Below are 19142 nucleotides of genomic sequence, written 5' to 3'. Positions count from 1 at the left end.
ACTCCAAGTTACATCCTTGCCGTCCATTTGTTCCATCCAACGGCCACACCCGCGTTGTTTCTGGTTCTTTATCCCACATCACCCAAAATCTATCTCTATCTTCTATATATATAAAACAATGTTTTACGTTTCTGACGTGTGTTCTGGTGGTACCACGTGTCCCATCCGATAAAATAGTTTCATTTATTCCACTTGGCATTCCGTTTGGGCTTTGGGTTATACTTTTAGATTGAAGCTTTGAAAAGTCCAACTTGATAATAGGTTTAGGCCACTCGAAATGTATTGTTTTCTGCTTCAGTGGTTGAGCCAATCTCCGATGGAAGCTCTAACTCTAGAGTTTCGATTCATCTTCTTCCTCTGGAGCCTGAATTTCACCAGTTACACATTCATCTTCTTTTTAAAGTCCTCCTTGATTTCATCATCCACAATCTATATTTATAGACTGCTTTGGTCTTGCAAGGCGGTGGAGGAATCTCGGTTTAAAAAGGTTAGAACCCGTACTCTTGATATCATCCTGACGACCTCTCTCATACTCTCTGAAAATGGCTTATGTCTGAATTGAAGGCGCTTTTGGATTTCTGGGAATCCGGAAATGTTAAGAAAGATGGTTAGATCACGGGCTTTGATATGTTTTTGGTTGATGGCAAAATTAGTCTTTTCGACTAATTCGTTATTACTTACTTTCACCTTAGTATTTTAAGTAATCTACATTTTCTTATCGCCACCATCCATTAACACCTTCAAAAACCTCGATTCATAAGAAAGCTGGGAGCTTGACTATTACATTATCATCGATTGTGATTTACAAACAATGATTTCTTAACTGTGTTGGGTTTTCTAATGATGAAATTAGATGAACGTTTATGTTATTCTAACATGTTTTCAAAGCACATGATCTAATTCTACAGATTGTGATGAGTATAACGAAAACATGTTGATGGTTTTTAATACCGATGAATTGCTTGCTTTTGGCTTCTTTTGTTCTTTTATAATGTTACAAAAGATTAAAGTTTTTTTTTTTGTTTTCTTTGTTTTCAAACATGACGTTGTGATTAAATGGAGATCAAAGCTATCCGCAAGTGCACTTCTTGCTTTTCGGCGCAACTGGATCATAACCTTTGTACTTAAGTTAGACAATACGGAATGCATGAGTTTCTAGAATATATCTGATAGAAGTATTTCAATGCAGAGATGCTAACTGTGGAAATACTGAAAATCTAGATTAATTGTGCATGTGTTGAAAACAGAAGAGAAATCCACCAACAAGTTTCACATACTCGGTGATTATTGGAAGACTTTTCACTGCCTGGAAATTGAAGTGGGGCATGGCTTCTGAAGATATAAGTAAACTCCAGTTCAAATCACTTGCAAGTTACAATATTATTACTAAAGTTATCTATGCAGTGTCAGTGGCGATCCCAGGAATGAATTTGACTGGGGTCAAAAACAATTAAAGGTCTTATTGCCTGATTTCGAAGACGGGTTATGTGGGTTCAGAACATCTTATTTAACCAACTCTGTTACCGGTTTTTTATTGTTTTCAATATAAAACGAATTTTTATCATGATTTTTGTGGTGTCAGGTGATCCCACTCCTCTTCAAGTGGGTCCACCCCTGTGCAGCGTCAAAGATTTGTTCAGGACATTGAGTTATTTAAAAGAGATGATATCTCAAAAGTTGAGTCATTAAGATTGGGGTAAAATTCGTGCTTCGGAAAAGGGATGTACATGCAAGGTTGGTTAGACCCTTTGAAGTTTTGCAGACTTACCGAAAGAGTTTTAGAGTATTTGTCGATAATCGAGGATCTGACTTGAATAAGAGATTATGCCATCCTTACACAAATTGGCCGGATACTTGAGACATACCCCTGATGAACCAAAACTTGACAAATCGTTCCTATGAACCAAAACGTGACCATCAGAAACGAAACTCTGTGAAATGAAGATGTTGAGCATTTAAGTTACAAAGCTTTTTGTTAATTATGACAAAAACTTAACACCTTTCTTCATTGTCGTATTTACCCTCTTCTATGAGCTAATAGGTCATCACTGCAATAAACACACTCTAGAAATCATCAATGTAAATGCAAGAAAAAGGTGTTATCTTTAGGATATTCTAAACGGAGTGTCCAGAAACCAAAACAGAGTTTTGCAACAATCCGTATATATGTTTTTGAGTTATAAACACTGCAGGGCAGTTTGTGAGTTTTTTTTACACAGCAAGACAGTTATTGCTACTGAGACACTTTGTAGTGTGAAAAGTCATATTTTACCCTTGTAAAAAGGTAACTGGATTTTTATTTGGTTTGGGTCATAGCTTTTCAATTTTTTTATGGTTACCATTTCAAAATTCAAAAAACGTGGTGGGCCCTAGAAAGAGATAAGACTAATTTTTCTATCGAAAAGGGTGAGTAATATTCTTTTCATTTCTTTTACCGAGAGAGGTTTCGAGAAAGTGAAAAGGCGACGGAAACAAGATCTGCGACGGAGGAGATGTCGGAACGACGGAAAAAGCATGGAAAAGATAATGCCGAAGGTTAGTTTACTCCGCGATTTGCTTGTACTTTTTTTATTACTGGGATTATGGTATTAACCCAAGGGGGGGGGGGGGGGGGGATGTGCTATTATGGGTTAGGGATGTGCTAGATGGAACCCCGGAGATGTCGACGTTGTTGGGATCTTGTTTTGGAGGTCTATTTCAGATACCTGTCCGTAGACTCTACAGTGGGAAGGTCGTACACAGCATGATGACGAGGCAATTGGTTACTACAAAAAAAACGAGATGTGGCCCGTTTTTGGGTGTGGAAGCGTGCCTGCGTGGTTAGTGAACACATGTACAATGCATTATGACAATATAGTGTACGTTATATATTGTCGTATGGGCACAACCTGTTTTTGTTGTCATATATACATCATACCAGTATATGCATGGTTGAATGTACATTTTATAGTTGATACGAGTATAGACATAGCTTGGATGAACAAAAAAGAGATATCTTGAGTATTCGTATTGAAAATTTTATGTGTACTAATATGTGGTGTACATGAGTGAATTGTTTGTACGATAAACGTATACGAAATATCTAATGTACTCCCTTTAATTATGTACAACGTATTTTAATATTTACATTATGTGTACACATCAACATGTACACTAAATGTACACAAAGCTATCTCATATTTTATACACATGTACGCGTGCACGATATGTACACTGTCATCTCAGCATTCAGGCTGGTCGCCATAACCCAATCATGTACACCACAACATGTACACCCTTATATCATGTACAACGTATAAAATGTTTACATGATATAAGGGTGTACGTGTTGTGGTGTACATGACTGGGTTATGGCGACCAACAGTGTACATGATAAGAATACGCATAGCCTGAATGCTAACAAAGTCTGTTAAAGTGATCTGTGTTTTTATTGTACATATGTATAAGGTGGGTAACTAGATGGTGTACAAAATGGTCATCATTTCCCAGACACAACGTACGTTTACACATGTACGCGGAAGGTGAGCGGCAATGTAATTTCAAATACACAACGGTTGTTGTTTATGTGTACACACATTTCCATGTACACGAGTTCATGTAAGGGGTAATACATGTTTGCAGAACACGTCTAGTGGTGAGTGTACATGTGGATTTTTAAACATAGATGTATATTGTACATATTGTGGTTGTGGGTGTGGAAGTGTGCCTGAGTGGAAAGTGAACACATGTACAATGCATTATGACAATATAATGTACATTATATATTGTCGTATGGGCACAACCTGTTTTTGTTGTCGTATGTACATCATACCAGTATACACATGTTTGAATGTACATTTTATAGTTGTTACATGTGGTGTAGATGAGTACAAGGTGTGCACGAGACACGTATACGAAATGTCTAATGTACCCCTTTAAATCATGTATAACTTATTAAATATTAACATGTACACTAAATGTACACAAAGCCATCTCATATTTTGTACACATGTACACGAGAACATTATGTACATGTACACTGCCATCTCAGCATTCAGGCTGGTCGCCATAACCCAGTCATGTACACCACGACATGTACATTGTTATATCATGTACAACGTATAAAATGTTTACATCATATAAGGGTGTACATGTTGTGGTGTACATGACTGGATTGTGGTGCATGACTGGGTTATGGCGACCAGCCGTGTACACGCTAACAATAGTCATAGCCTGGATGTTGAGATGATAGTGTACATGTAGTTGGACTGTTAGTGTACATGTGTACAAAACAATAGATGGCTTGTGTACATGTTAATGTGTACAAGATATGTGGTGTAAACGAAAGTATCAAAAGTAATGAACAAATTCATGCTGCTGTTCGTTGAAAAGTGCTGAAAAAGAAGGAAACGCCTCCGTCGTTTGTCAGTATAGCCGGTGGTTTCGTTAGTCCAGTGCAAGCTCTTTTGTGTTAGGTGGCCAATAACTCAATTGGGTCACGTGAAAGTGAAGAACTCCTTTGCCATATTGTTTTGTAGTTCCCGCAACGACATGCTGCTCCGCACAGGTACGATCCATGACATATTCTTCTTATCGATTACGAATTCCCAGAGAGAGCCGACGGAGGCCCATGCCCCCGGGATGACCATGCAATGCTCAGCCATTACGAATCTGCGAGAAAAAAAATTAGTATGTGCGTTAGATTTTAGAAAAACTTTGTTTAAGCTTGGTTTAGCAAACAAACCTCAAACTTAGAAGCAGTAATCTGATTTGCAGAAGAACAAACCGTGCCAAAGCTAAAGACAGAGAGAAGGTTAAATTGACTTTATCAAACCCAAAAAATCAGAACCGTTTGTGCATATGGTAGAAAGTAGATCCAACGGTGTGGAAATATTTTGGTAGATATATGTCTTGTCACTCGCTTTACGATCGGCACCGTTGATAGGAGAGTTGAGATGTGTGGTGGACAACTGTTCCCGCTTTTACTATCGTTTAGTTAGGAGAGATAGTGGGAACGTCGGTTATAAATGAACTTAGTTAGAAGTATTTAGTTGAGATAGAAAAGGGTTTGTTAAGATAAAGTGTGTCAGTAGTATAAACTGTCTTATTCTGATATTAAAAACTTGAAACTGCTCTGCAGTGTAATATATTCTATGTTTTTTGGTAAAAAAATAACATACATATATATAGTTTATAACACATATAGGCAGTTGTTGAGTTTTTATTACATGAAAGAGCACTTGTTGCTACTAGGAAACTTTATGTTGGTTAAAGTAGTCTTTGTCCTTAATAAAGGCAAACCAGGCGTGGGCATATTTGTAATAGAACATTTGTTTCTGGTTACTCTGGTTTGGGAGTTTAAAATTCAAAACCGTTGGAAGCTGATTGGTGGATTTCTTGGGCGTAGTGTTGTTTGGTTTATTATCTGAGCTTGGGTCCGTAAAAAGATAAAACTGTAATATTTGTTTCAACTTTCCCCTATTTGTAAACCTAATTTTACTTTTCACATATCGTTTTGCCGACGACGAGCGACGGAGAGAAAAGAAGATGACGATTAAGCGTAAACGCTGTGGCAAGACATAGACGACGGTGAGTCCTGTTTTTTTTCTCCAACAAAAGTAAGAACGGAGACCTGAGAAGCCGAACACGAAGAAGATTTTCAGACGGAGAAGACGATGTCGTCTCGAAAGCGGAGAGGTTCAAGGGGTGATGCTAAAGGTTAGATATTTTCCTTCCTCCGAGTTTCATCGATTTGGATTTCGGATTGGGGATTAGAGTTTCGATTTCTAGGTTTTGATTTTTCGAGTTTGGTAAGAGCCTGGACGTGAGGTGTTAGGGTTTCGATTTGGGGGAGCGGTTCTAGATCTATGCAAAACTATCATTAGGGTTTCATTTAGGGGTGTGGTTCTAGATATCCAAGTTCTCTAAGTTTTTTTTTCTGGTTTTTGTTTGTTTTACAGAGATGGCGCAAACTGAAAAGGGAGCGGTGAATAGAGTAAAAGGTCGAAGCTTGTTGCTAGTTTTGGTGTTTTGACAAATTTGTGGTCGGATGTACACCAACACGTGTGTACTTATGAACAATCAGGATTTTGTACATGTGTACAAGCATGTATATGTACATAATAAGTAATGTAGATATGAGTATTATTGTTGATAGGTTGACATGTATATGTTGTGTTTGTTGGTGTAGGAGCCGGTGCATATGAACAATATCCATGTGTACACCGATGTAATGATATTCACATATACAGAAAAATGTAAACTTTCCAGTATAGCAATACCAATCTACTTCATTGCAAATTCATTTTTATTTTTTTATTTGAATATTTTCTACATTGAGAACCATTTAAAACATTATTATAAACTGGATCACATATTTCATAGATGGAGTGGATGTATATTGTTTAAACCAATCATCTGTATAGTGAGTAAAATAAGTGTACACAGGGGAATGTGTACATATGGACATTAGAAATAGTGCGTACATATGGACAATAGAGAGAGTGTGTACATATGGACATTAGAGATCGAGAACTCGTGGATTGCAATATAGCCATAAACGTGTATTTTTATGACTTCAAAAATTTGATTGCTTTATGTTAGATAGTCGTATGTAGTATCACTAGATGTATTTTGTGTTGGATGAATGGACTAGAACTTTGTGAGAATCACGTGTACACATGAGAACAATATCCATGTGTATACCTAAATACAATATCCACATGTACATGATATCCATATGTACACACAATTAACATAAACACACATGATATCCATATGTACACAATCATCATAACTAGTTCAGTTCATGTAATGTTATCTTGACTCAGTTCATGTAATTGTTTCTTGACCCAATTCGAAATGACCGTAGAAGTACAAGACAAATCTATGGTGGATAAGCATGACCGGCGGTGGGGAGATTCCAGTTACAAGTTCCTTTGTGTTAGGCATCCAATAACTCAAAACCACCGAAGGTGCCGCAACCGTGACTGTGAAGAACTTGTTGATGATATTGTTTTGTAATTCAAGCAAGGATATATCTGGGAAATTGAGAATAATTCATGACATAATTTCCTTGTCCATCGCGTAATTCCAACGAGAGTCACCGGAACTCCATTTGCCAGCAATGAATCGAGAGAGATGGTTGAAGGTTGGGATTTTCGAATTTATGAGGACAAAAAAATCAGCCGATGAAGATGATGATGTGTTAAAAAGATAAGATGAATCTGGGCTATTCATATTAAAGTTATAATAGTAGATCCAATGGTCATAAAATAAGACAAATATAAAATTTGTTAAAGTGTACTATAATTAATATTGTCTGTCGGATAGGAGGAGAGATGTGTGGCTGATATTAATTCCCGCTTATTCTCTAGTTAGGTCCATAAGTTTTAGAGTTATGGTTAGTGTATTTTAGTTAAGATTCAATAGGTTATTTGGAAGAAAGTGTGTGTGTAGCAACAACTGACCTATTATGATATAAAAAGATAGAAAGTGACCCTGAGTGTAATTGTTTCATGTATATTAGTACTAGAGAGTATTACAGTGAAAGACAGTTTTGAGTTTATTATAACAGAATAAGACATTTTGTTATACCAAGATAGTATTTCCTAACATCTTTCATTTAATCTAAACAAACTAGTTCTCTTCCAACTAATATTCTGACCAACGAAACTAATGTTTTAACAGGAACCAACCTACACCACTCATCTAACACCCATCTCAACGGTTCAATTTATTTCTCAGATTTATGACAAGACTTATATATGTTTCATATCTCAATCGTTAGATCTTCATACCTTTTATATGGACTACTCATACCTGCTCAAGTATTCATCTTCTTTATCTCACTTTTTACAGTTCTGTTTGTTTTCACAGATCTTTTCAAGTCAAGAGATTAAGCTGCTATTATCTTGAAAGGTTGAAGCTTGGCGAATAAGAGCTATGGCATTTTGGTTAAAAATTGTCAAACTCGAAAATTATGAAAAAAATTTGTTTTTGTTTGGTTTTGGATCTAATTGGTTAATTACTACAATATTTTTAAGTTCTAGATGTAAAAACGCAAAAAAAAAAAATTGCACGAAGAAAATCAATGGCGGCTCTGAGATTTAGTTGCAGAAACGCAGGATACCCTAATAAGAAAAAGATGACCAAATTACAAAATTGCCACTCATTTAAAAAATAGCAAAATGTGTACAATTATATGTGTACATGTGTACATCTTCACAAGTGTACACTCTGTCTTATTGAAACAATGTATTAAAACAATGTACACTCTTCACATGTGTACACTATTTATTATTAAAGCAAAAAACAAAATTTACATGTGTATAATTATATGTGTGCATGTGTATGTCTTCATAGGCATACACTCTTTATTATTAAAACAATGTACCATGTATATAAGAAAGAAATTGATAAGAAAACAAGTGACTCGTAAACCTCTTTCCTTCTTCCATGAGCGTCTGAAACCCCTCGTCATCACCAGCTCATTCCAAAGTGATCCACCACCGAAATTGATAATATTCATATACTACATCATTGGGACTATTGGAAAACGCAAACTAAATGTTAGGCACAAATGTTTGATAAAAACTCTGGTCCACCATGATTATCAATAAGAATACTGCATGGGAATTTCAAAGCTTGAGATGGATCGTTTCAAAATAATTGTTACATTCACATGGATTATAACCTTAGTGAATTCTTCTACCGGCCATAGTTAACGGTTTTCTTAACCATCTAAACAAGACTCATTAATGAATTCTTCTATCGGCCATAATTAACGGTTTCTTAACCATCCAATGTTTAGTAGGATGTCTATGTGCACATATATATTATAGTGTACATGTGTTCATTTTGTCTGATAATGTCCATGTGTACATCGATAGGTATCCACATGACTTTGGTTCATTTGTACGTTTTCTAAACACAACACTGATGCATTTGTAAATCTGGACGTGTCTTCAAACGTATGTTGAATAACACAAAACTACTTTCGTATGTATATTTTTGATTCTTAATATTTCACATGATTTTGTGTTTTATTCATATCTTATGATTTTTGGTTTTGATTTTAGTTCAGTTAATTTATTTTTCAGGGCATTAAAGAATTAAAACATGATTTTAAGATTTTAGTGAGAATACACAATTTTATGAACATTGCATGTACACATGTAAAAGATATATACGTGTTGTGTTTGTGCACATGTAAATATATACATATGTACATATATAATTATGTTGTTTAATTCACGTAAACCATACTTCCTTATCTTTATATTTACAAAGACAAACATTATGTACACACGTACACTAACATTAGGTGCACATATACATACGTACACTAACATTATGTACTACGTAGTCATCCAATGTACCCTTGTACATGAACATGTGTACACTAGCATTATGTACACATCCGTGTGGTCATCAAATTTTTTTTTTTAATGAGTGGCAATTTTGTAATAAGTTCATCTTCTTCCTATTAGGGTTTTCTGTGTTTCCTGCAAATATAACTCACAGCCGCCATTGATTTTTATCATGCAATTTTCATTGTTTTTGTGTTTTACCTCTAGAACTTATACATATTATATAGATTAATAGATTAGAACCCAAAACCAAAAAATATATATATAAAAATTAGTTTCTCCGATAGCTCTCCTATCACGTCCTCTATCTCTGTTGTTTCATCCTCTAACCTAAAAGAAATTGTAAGCAACTATTTTCTGAAGATTTAAATTCTTCCAACAAAAGTTAGAAATTTAAAACACAATATTTTTTCATACGTTTGGTAACTCCTAAATTCTCTTTCATTAGGTCAACTCACTCATTTTAAAATTTAAAAACGTAACTAGAAAACTAAAAACCATTTTCCAATTTTACCCCACCAATTACACCTTTTTCAGGGACAAGTTAAGATATTTCACTCAGAAACTGTCAAGTAGCAATAACTGTCTTATTGTGATATTGAAACTTGCCATGCAATGTAAATCACTCTTAGTACTATAGCTTCAAAAAGCGAATCTTATTACGTTAGCTTTTTCTCTTCCACTATCTGACTTTTCTATAAATAAAGTCGTGGATTTATATTTGAACCTCCATTCTCATCGGTCTATTTTCAACGGACCCAGTGTTAAACTTTGAATGGTTAATAACTTCACAGACGACAAAAAAAAAAAATTACAGACGACAATGGAGCACAAGAAATAAAATAGAGACGTTTCTTCTCAAGAGTCTCCAACAAAACCCATTAAAATAAAAGAGAAAAAGGAAGTTGCTTTTCACTTGACCCAACACCACAACTTAGTGCAGAAGTCATTTCACACACTTACTCCCTGCACAAATCTGCTTCCATCTTCATCACTGCTGTCTTAACACACCTCCAAAAAAAGCAATATTGCTTTTATTTTATTTCTTTTTTCTCTCACAACACCAACACCAACAACAAGATGATGTGTCCTTCTTTTCTGCTTCTTTGTCCTTCTCTGACTTCTCCTCTCCGTTTGATATACAACACCACCAAACCCAGAACCTTCCTCTCTCTCTATCTCTCTTCTCATTCCTTCTTTCAAGGGCTTATCCTCCTTCATCTCTTTCCTTCTTTGATTCTGTAACTACACATCTTGTGTTCACCTGATGAATCGAACTCCTCCCAACCCTAATCCTTTTGAGGATCCGAAAGTCAGACTTAGGCATCACAGCCTTATGCAAGATTATCAAGAACTGCATATGGTAAGAACTCTGTTTTTTTTCTTCTTCTTCTTGAGTTTAAATCAAGTTTCAGTTTATGGGTCTGGTCTATTTTGTCTCTGGATCTGAAATAGTTTCTCAAGATTTGGTTTTTCTTTTCTTTTCACTCTGATCTGGATTAAGTTTTTTTTTTTTTTTAAAGAGAAAGATAGAAACTTTAAGCTTAATTGGTTCCTTAACAAACATAAAGCCTCTTACTTTATTTTGTCATGTGTAGTTATTCAAAAGAGTGTCTTGTTAAGACACATACTTCTAGGATGAGATAGAGAGAGAGCCTTGTTGGAGTTCATATTAGTGAGATCACCTTTGGTTCTGTGTATTAATAACGTGTTTCACTGTTTTGTTGGATCACACAAGGATACCGAAGCAATGAGACACAAGTTACAGAGTATGCGAGAGAGAAAGGCAATACTAATGGGCGAAGTCCGGTACATACATATATATATATATCATTATGTTCTGACAATATATATATCATTATGTTCTTGATGTGTTTGTTTATGTCTCTGTTTATCAGATTTCTTCGGCGGAGATACAGACAGTTGAGACAAGACCAGCCTGTTATGCATCCACCAGATGTTAAAAAGGGTAGAGGAAGATGGAAGAGTAAAACGCAAGTGTCGTCTCCTAATAAGAGAAGTGAAGCAGAAACCAAACATGTTACACTTCCCGACTTAAACCACTCAGTAAACGAAACCAAAACCAGTCTTGAGAAGAGAGTTCCGTTGTTCGATCTAAACCAGATATCTGTAAGCACATCTTTCACTCTTTATATACAAAGAGAACCAACATGTGTGTGTGTACTCATTTGACCACCTCTTAAATTGATTACAGGGAGAAGAAGAGGAAGAAAGAGAGGCAATGAACAATGAGAGAACGAGAGTGCTAGAAAGTAGTTCATGTACGAGAAAGAGCAGCACCGAGATGAAGCTATCGTCTTGCAGGAACGGAGGAAACGGATCAAATAAGAGGAAAGTTTCGTGGCAAGATCCTGTTGCAGCAGCAGCTCTCAGAGTCTAATACCCTCAAAAGTCAACGATCTTGTAACATAGTTCCACATCAATGTAGCTTGCTTTTATTTGCTTTTGAAACACATATATCCAAATGTGGCTTGAAACTTAAAAACCTTATCCCCTTCTCTATACTTGGCGACTTACCAAACTGACATTTGTGTGCTGAACACGTGTCGCTCTTAAATGAGATAAAAGTGATCCAAAAGTCCAGGAACAAAATCAACGGTCAGAAAGTGTTCACACGTGTCGGAACAAGACTTTTCGTGTAAACTTTAAATTCATACATACAGATCACAAGACCGAACATGTCTGAAAACGAAGAAAAATAAAAAAAGAAGAAACCTTTTATGGACGATTGGGGAGGATTGGCTCCAGAGATACTCACCAACATCATCTCACGGCTCACGATCCAGGAGCGATGGACGGGACCGATGTTCGTACGAAAATCGTGGCTTGCCGTTTGCAGAGATCCGTATCTATGGTCTTCCTTCGATCTGGAGCCATGGTTCGAGTCGTATCCCGAGTCTACTCAGTGGTGGTCTCCTGATTTCGAACGGAAGATAGACTCGATGCTCCGATCAGTCGTTGATTGGAGCGACGGAGGTCTCACCGAGATCCGCGTCCGCCATTGCAGCGATCACGCTCTCTCTTACGCTGCTGAAAGGTAAACCTTTTAGATTAGGCGGTTCTCAGAGCATGAACTCTATTTTTTCCTGTATAATTTATCCTAAAATAGAGTAACGTTGAATTTGCTAGAGTAATTTTATTTTTTTACTCCAAATATAGACTGAAGAGTTATCTATTTTAAAGTAAAATTAGATTTTGACCCGCGCAGGCGCGCGGGTGTATATTTTGAAAAATATGTTGATATTTGTTTTTCATGTAATTATTAGGATTTGGAAAAATGAATCCGAGGAACATAACCGATACCGATCCAAAGATATAGTACCAAACCCAATCATAAATTGATTAAATATTCTAATTATTCAAAATTTTGTTATTTAGAGAACCGAATCTGATCCGAACCGAAGTATTTGGCTATCCGAATTTATCTAAAAATAGATTTATATACTTATATATATTAATTATTTTTAGATTTAACGTATATAAAACATCAAAAATGATATTTTTAAATTGGTTTAAATACTTGAAAATATATATAGATAGTCAAAAGTAAATATCTGAAATAGTTAAAGTATACTCAAATCACCAAAAATACTTAAAATAATTATTGATTTCGTATCCAAAATTTTAAATCAAGCCAATTGATATGTTAAGCTTAAGTATTATGACATATGTTATTCAAATTTATACGTAATATATTATTTTATTTATACATTTTGAGAAATTTAAAATATATAATGATTTAAGACTTTAAAAATAATTTAAATTAGTTATCCAAACCCAAACCAAACCCGCAAAGATCCAAATCGAACTCAAACCAAAATTTAGAAACATTCTAATAAGGCTGAAATCTTTGACCCCGAAAACCCAAAATACAAACCGATCAGAACTAAACCCGTATGGGTATCCAAAAGCCCATCCCTAGTCATTATTATATATCGTATTTTATCATCATATAATTAATCGTATTTTATATGTACCATCATATAAGTAATCATATAATTAATAGTATTTTATACATACCATCATATAAATAATTACATATATTATATTTTTAAAACTTAATATGAAATATGAAAACCATAATTTGAGTTGGTATTTCAAATTGGGCTTTGTATTATATTTTTCTTATATATATTGACAATATTTTTTTATAATGGTTATTGAAAAATAGTTTAGTAAAAATCCATTTTTGAATATATGTATATTTTTGAATCAATTTTTGATATAAATCAAATTTGAATTATTATTTTGATTTGAAATATGTATATAAAGTTTAAATTTTGTTTTATGGTTAGTTTTGGAAAATTTTTTTTAGGGAATTAGATTGACCCATTTTGGTATATTTTAAAAGTGGCCTAGATAACTTTCAATTTTTAAGAAAAACATAAGCCCATTACTTTTTTTCTTAATACTACTATCATTGTTTTCAAACAAAAATATTTTTTTTTAAAAGACTGCAATCCATGTTTCCAAACACTCCAAATTTTTAAAAGTCCTATTCAAGTCTCCAAACACTCCAATTTTGTACTTGAGTTTTAATAAGATAGATATAGAGAAAATTATAATGTACCATTGGAGATGGTCTTAACGACCGGTTTAATATTCTGTTACTTGGTTTAATAGTTTGTTTTAAGAGGAGTGTTTTCGTTGTAAAACGTTGAACTAATCAGAAATCAAGTAAACCGCTTACTTAACCGCCTAATCTATTTCATATATTCTGTTACTAATGAAAGTGAGTTTGTGGTTTTGTATGTTGTTAAGATGTCCGATTCTCGAGGCTCTCGCGGTTAGAAGCAGCCCTCACGTGACGGACGCATCTATGGCGAAGGTAGCGTTTCGTTGCAGGAGTCTAAAGGAGCTAGATATCAGTTACTGTCACGAGATATCCCACGACGCGCTTGTGATGATCGGTAGAAACTGTCCTAACCTCACGACGCTGAAACGCAACCTTATGGATTGGTCTGATTCGTCTCGGCACATCGGCTCTGTTGTTCCTACAGAGTACATAGGCGCTTGTCCTCAAGACGGAGACAGAGAAGCTGAAGCGATCGGGAAACATATGATGAATCTAGAGCGTTTGGAGATTCAGTTCTCTAGATTGTCTGCGAAAGGACTCGCTTGGGTATGTGAGGGTTGTATGAAGCTAGAGTACTTGGATTTGTTTGGGTGTGTGCATTTGTCAAGCCGTGATATTGCAAACAATGTGTCGAGGCTGAAGGGGATTAAGGAGGTGAAGAAGCCAGATGTTTATGTGCCGAGGTCAGGGCCTGTGGTGGCTCAGACGGAGAGATACGGACATTGGAGACTCTATGACGAGAGATTTGATATACAATCCATGAGGATCTGAGTTTCATACACTTGAGTAATGTTCTGTAATAAAAGCATCCAATAGGTTGTTGTTATTGTGTGTTATAACATGTGTAAACGGCAATGAATCAAATATTTTCGTTGGTTTCCTGACCGTGGAAAAGACCAAACTGTAAATAAAGTTCATAATCTCAAGCATTCAAAATGTACATGCTTACATGACATTACTAAAGCGCATTAATATATACTAACATCAACTAAAAAAAGCTACAGAACAAGAGAGAGTAAGAAAGAGGAGGCGAGGCAAGCAGTCACATGGAAGGAGCCTGGCAAAAGTGTTGCAGAAGCCGATCTGGTGGTGCTGTGTGGCCTTCTGTATCTGAATCCTCTCCTTTTCCTTATGAAAACGCCAAGCTTCCTCGGTACACCGACTTAATCATCGACATGACCTGAACACAAAAGAAGAAACTGAGACAAGAACATGAGTGAAATGATAGATAGGATGACTAAGCGCTTGGTGTCAGCCATCTCTGCTCTAAAGATAAGATAAGGTTTGTCCCTCTGCTTTGATTATAAAGAAGACTGGTAAAGTTTGAGATACTTTTTGTTAAATGGATGATATAATTCAATAACATATGGTTGGATGATTGAGAAATGTAATGATAAAGATAACATCGTAGTGCCATGTGGAGCCTATGGCGGCCATAATTTAAAGACTTTGACTCACTGGAGCGATCATCAATCAAAGGTCAAGGCCGACCACAATATATATGATTACTGGATCAACTATCTTCACCTTTAAACCAAAGTGAAGCAATTTGCTTTCCAAACACCATTCTTTGATGGACTAAGGGTAAAAAGGGTTCCAATAACAAAAAAAAATAAAGCTTTATTGGGTAGATGCTACTAACCTGAAAAGGTATCATTCTTGGTAGGCTAAGATTTTGTCCAAAATGGCTGGCTCGACCTCCCTGAAAGATGTGACTTGACCAACTCGTTTAGCTAACTCCCCTGTGACTCGGTCCATGAAAAGAAGATACAACCCGTTTCTTTCTTCCAACGCAGCTACTGCTTTCCTCGCGTGGAGAACTGATGATATCCACTCCTCAAACACAACTACAGGTCAGACAGAACCAATCTTAGCATCATTAGTGACCCTTTTTGCCATCTAGAACTGTATTTGTGTCATAAATGGAATCAAATAGATAGGGGCTTATAATTTGGGAACTACAAAAACAAAAAATAAATAGCATAAATTTATCAGAGCCAGGTTTCAATCCTGGGACCTGTGGGTTATGGGCCCACCACGCTTCCGCTGCGCCACTCTGATTTGTTGTTAGAGTATCATACATAAAACACTAAATACTTAAATTACCAGTTTCAAATGCTTCATTCTCTGCCCACGTTAACAAATAATCACATATCAAGAACTCAACTAGCTGTATCCTGCAGGGTCCATACGACAACATAATCAACCTCAGCAGTCCCATGTATGATGTACCATAGAAACACATTCTCATTAGAATTTGAAACACTTACAATATAAACATGCATTCATCCATCTCTGGGAATGATTCGTCAAACGGGTCCATGACCAGTAAGTTCTCGGCTAAAATAGATATTCTCTGAGAAATAGCAAATATTGCACGCTGTCCAATGTATGGATCACTTCCCAGTTTACGGATCAAATGTTGGACATAAAATCCAACACTAGTTTCTAGTTGTTTCACCTCTACAACAGATGTAAACACACAGCAACATCTATGAGGAATGATAACCATAAAGAGAAACACAGTCAAAATCAAAGATAGACAGCTAAAGTTACCATTTCCTTTAAAGGGAGTGCAAATTCTTGCGATCAACTGTGTAATCATGAAACTAATAGATTCTTCAACAGATCCCAAGTTTCTCCCCATCGATATCAGCTTCTTCAGTGAAGCTTGAGCATGCAAAAAGAGAGCATATTATTGTAAGAAGAGGAACAAGAACACAAGTTTGTTTCGTAAGTGCAACACAAGCTTCCAATAAAAGGGAATTGCAGCTCAGGTATCAAATTATTTGTTTGCAAGTCAAGAGATTGAATAGTATTACCTAATATGAAATCTACAGCCTGATGTGACCAGTTGCAGAAATTAGACACCTGCAGAACAGAAGAAGCGAGTTCAAATCTGCAAACTATGTAAGAGTGCATATTACCAGAAAATAGCTTAAGCAATAAAGCCTAACACTGGAGTCCGCCGCTTGGGACAGTTCCAGGAGAAAATCAATAGATATCCTTAGCTGCTCTGCTTCGTCTTCATATTCAGGCTCTGCAGTCAAGAGTTTCAACTCATATATATAGGAGTCCTAAAAGATGATGCTTGGTTACATACATTCAATTTAACAATTCACCCATCCAAGGTAATATCAAAGTATGGTGTTGTAAATAATGTATAAAGGAAACTGAAAGTGAGTGAAGCCCAGGAAGAGCCTTAGCAAAAACCTGAAAGCCGCAATCTTTGAGATGGTCGAGTTGATTTCCTTCTTCCCCTTATCCTTGCTAGGAAATCAAATGACAGCACAAGCTAATAAGTAAAACCCCACAAACAAAAAGAATACAAAACAGTTCAAACTACAAGACTAATGAATACAAATAAAAGCATAAGAAATACACCTATTCTGAGAAATCTACGACGAAGAGCATCGTTAAACCTCGGCTCAGAGGCCTCTCCAATCCTCCTGCCGCTGAATTCTCCCAAGTTATCAAAGAAATAACACTTGCAAGAAGCATTCGCTGGGAACAAATCACAACCTAAGGAAGGTTGCAGAAATCGCATCAACAAAAGCCATTTCCATTTTTGGGAATCATTAAATACATAAAACGAGTTGCCGAAGTTTTAGATAATAATACTTTCAGCATCCTTGAGATCTTCCCGGAGTCTGATTATCTCTTTCTTCCTCTCTTTCGCCTAATTTCAAAATCGAAAACGCTAATATGTTAGATTCAAACAAACAACGATAATCACTTAAACCCAAGTACGCAAAATCGAATTCGAGAGGGGACCTTCTGCTTCCATCGAAGAGCATCGGTTTCGGAGGGAGGAGCACCGCAACGAGAAGTAGAGGAGGACGATCGACGGTTCTTCTGCTTCCAGCGAAGATGATCGGTTTCGGAGGGAGCATCGCAGAGAGAAGTAGAGGAAGAAGATAGACGGTTCTGGATCTTCGATCGTAGGAGAGAAACGGCGATCGCCAGTCTCAGTGACTCTTCCTTCTCCTTCTCCATGTGATCTTCTGCTTCACTGACGCTCGAATTAATTTTTTTTAAGAAAGAAAGAAAAAATGTTTTTAATTTTCGGGATGATAATGATTTCGATTTCGATTTCTTGCGCGGGAGAGCTATTGGTGATGCTACACAGAGGCCCATTAGTGCATTTAAGACGGCCCATAGATTAGTTCAATAACTCTTAAAGCTCAGCTACTACGGGTAGGGGTGTGATTGGTAATAGATGTGATTTTATTTTTTGGCTATAGAAATATTGTTGTGATTTTTATGGTTTTGGTTCTAGATTTTTAACTTTTAAAAAAAAATTGGATTGTAGGAATTTATCTCCACAGAGCAATTATAAAGACATAAATTTAAAGAAGTGTTGAGAACTAAAAAAAGGACTGTGAGCTTTAAAAAATATATAAATCAAGATTGGTATAGATTTAGAGTTGTGGGTATAATTGTAGCTGTGGAGAATAATTACAGCAATAGTCAATCACACCCTAGAGCTACTAGAGAGACACACACCTGATATGGGCTAGTCACTAGATTAGGAAGGTGTCTTAAGGATAACATGGGATTTCTCGGGAGAGAGCCTCCCAACATTTCACGTAGACTTGAATGAACTTATTAGAGCTATGAGCAGCCTCAGCCACTGAAAAAATTTGAGAAGGATTGTGCGGATTTGCTAAAGATGGTTTCCATGGATTGGCTAATTTTCAAGACGGATCTAGTTTTTTTTCTAGTGGGAATCGATTGGAAAACATGTGAGGGGGAGATATTATGAAAGAATTACTAATCTTGCAAGTTGCAATTATAGTTCCACGACTCAGTATCTATACTATTAAAGCAGAATCCTATTGTACTTTTTACCTTAGCATGCTCTTTTCTTTACTAACATTGCATGTTTCATTAAGGGCAATCAATTAATATTAATAACACATTTATATTGGGTCATTTTTTTCAGATCGAGCTCACATTATATCTCTCTTGGGCCATTTGGCCGATTAAGAAATCAGATCAAATTCTCATATTTTTTTTTCTTTTGGGCTATTGAGTCCAAGTTCAAATATTTTGTTTTCAACTATTTTTAATTATTATTTTATTTTAATATAATTTAAGCATTCATAAAAAAATTGAATTTTTTCATTGAAAAGTATAAATCTTTATTAAAAGTATAAATTTTTTTTATTAGAATAGTAACCACATAATAAAAT

At 35.8% G+C, this 19142-nt stretch overlaps 3 protein-coding genes, 3 long non-coding RNA genes and 1 other non-coding gene across 11 annotated transcripts; 4 read left to right on the top strand and 3 right to left on the bottom strand.

Annotated features, from left to right (window-relative positions):
• The first annotated feature begins 260 nt into the window (after positions 1 to 260).
• On the top strand, positions 261 to 4903 carry LOC108870179. 3 transcript variants are annotated; one of them, XR_004452346.1, is made up of 3 exons: positions 261 to 487; positions 1248 to 2535; positions 2635 to 4903. It is a non-coding gene; the product is annotated as an uncharacterized LOC108870179 (long non-coding RNA). The 3 variants fall into 3 exon arrangements; XR_004452345.1 differs by having other exon boundaries at positions 267 to 487; positions 1063 to 2535; XR_004452344.1 differs by having other exon boundaries at positions 267 to 487; positions 565 to 2535.
• A 2927-nt stretch (positions 4904 to 7830) lies between these two features.
• On the bottom strand, positions 7831 to 11082 carry LOC103845231. The gene is made up of 2 exons (XR_628493.3): positions 10670 to 11082; positions 7831 to 10639 (listed from the first exon to the last, which is right to left on the bottom strand). It is a non-coding gene; the product is annotated as an uncharacterized LOC103845231 (long non-coding RNA).
• Positions 10474 to 11875, top strand: LOC103845232. Its single transcript, XM_009122061.2, has 4 exons — positions 10474 to 10713; positions 11089 to 11159; positions 11249 to 11480; positions 11566 to 11875. Exons 1-4 carry the CDS (start codon positions 10618 to 10620, stop codon positions 11749 to 11751), a joined length of 585 nt encoding a protein of 194 aa, XP_009120309.1. The 5' UTR covers positions 10474 to 10617; the 3' UTR covers positions 11752 to 11875.
• Positions 11876 to 12013: 138 nt separating this feature from the next.
• LOC103845227 (F-box protein SKIP1) lies at positions 12014 to 14832 on the top strand. Its single transcript, XM_009122058.3, has 2 exons — positions 12014 to 12408; positions 14133 to 14832. The coding sequence occupies exons 1-2, from the start codon at positions 12092 to 12094 to the stop codon at positions 14716 to 14718; spliced, it is 903 nt and encodes a 300-aa protein (XP_009120306.1). The 5' UTR covers positions 12014 to 12091; the 3' UTR covers positions 14719 to 14832.
• A 17-nt stretch (positions 14833 to 14849) lies between these two features.
• On the bottom strand, positions 14850 to 18130 carry LOC103845229 (protein MULTIPOLAR SPINDLE 1). 2 transcript variants are annotated; one of them, XM_009122060.3, is made up of 11 exons: positions 17722 to 18130; positions 17569 to 17626; positions 17332 to 17469; positions 17161 to 17217; positions 16905 to 16987; positions 16770 to 16818; positions 16504 to 16617; positions 16218 to 16410; positions 16054 to 16124; positions 15590 to 15794; positions 14850 to 15127 (listed from the first exon to the last, which is right to left on the bottom strand). In XM_009122060.3, exons 1-10 carry the CDS (start codon positions 18082 to 18084, stop codon positions 15601 to 15603), a joined length of 1320 nt encoding a protein of 439 aa, XP_009120308.1. In that variant the 5' UTR covers positions 18085 to 18130; the 3' UTR covers positions 14850 to 15127; positions 15590 to 15600. The 2 variants fall into 2 exon arrangements, with proteins under 2 accessions (XP_009120308.1, XP_033137704.1); XM_033281813.1 differs by having other exon boundaries at positions 16218 to 16617.
• LOC103845228 lies at positions 15622 to 18775 on the top strand. Of its 2 annotated transcripts, XR_628492.3 has the most exons (4): positions 15622 to 15800; positions 16576 to 16724; positions 16788 to 18150; positions 18562 to 18775. It is a non-coding gene; the product is annotated as an uncharacterized LOC103845228 (long non-coding RNA). The 2 variants fall into 2 exon arrangements; XR_004452348.1 differs by having other exon boundaries at positions 16576 to 18150.
• Positions 15937 to 16008, bottom strand: TRNAM-CAU. The gene has a single exon. It is a non-coding gene; the product is annotated as a tRNA-Met (tRNA).
• Positions 18776 to 19142: the final 367 nt, after the last annotated feature.

The sequence above is a fragment of the Brassica rapa genome, chromosome A10 (assembly GCF_000309985.2).
Source record: "Brassica rapa cultivar Chiifu-401-42 chromosome A10, CAAS_Brap_v3.01, whole genome shotgun sequence".
NCBI classification, from domain to species: domain Eukaryota; kingdom Viridiplantae; phylum Streptophyta; class Magnoliopsida; order Brassicales; family Brassicaceae; genus Brassica; species Brassica rapa.
Note: the sequence above shows the minus strand (reverse complement) of the source record. Positions and strands in the feature narration are given on the sequence as shown.

What these genes read in the sequence shown, in the direction of transcription:
- LOC103845232 (XM_009122061.2), top strand. Translation starts at nt 10,618, where the DNA reads ATGAATCGAACTCCTCCCAACCCTAATCCTTTTGAGGATCCGAAAGTC. An exon ending in ATTATCAAGAACTGCATATG is followed by an intron (nt 10,714 to 11,088) that starts GTAAGAACTCTG and finishes GGATCACACAAG; the next exon opens with GATACCGAAGCAATGAGACA. An exon ending in TCGATCTAAACCAGATATCT is followed by an intron (nt 11,481 to 11,565) that starts GTAAGCACATCT and finishes AATTGATTACAG; the next exon opens with GGAGAAGAAGAGGAAGAAAG.
- LOC103845227 (XM_009122058.3), top strand. Translation starts at nt 12,092, where the DNA reads ATGGACGATTGGGGAGGATTGGCTCCAGAGATACTCACCAACATCATC. An exon ending in CTCTCTTACGCTGCTGAAAG is followed by an intron (nt 12,409 to 14,132) that starts GTAAACCTTTTA and finishes TATGTTGTTAAG; the next exon opens with ATGTCCGATTCTCGAGGCTC.
- LOC103845229 (XM_033281813.1), bottom strand. Translation starts at nt 18,084, where the DNA reads ATGGGCCTCTGTGTAGCATCACCAATAGCTCTCCCGCGCAAGAAATCG. An exon ending in GGCTGTAGATTTCATATTAG is followed by an intron (nt 16,618 to 16,769) that starts GTAATACTATTC and finishes TGCATGCTCAAG; the next exon opens with CTTCACTGAAGAAGCTGATA. An exon ending in GATGAATGCATGTTTATATT is followed by an intron (nt 16,125 to 16,217) that starts GTAAGTGTTTCA and finishes TGGACCCTGCAG; the next exon opens with GATACAGCTAGTTGAGTTCT.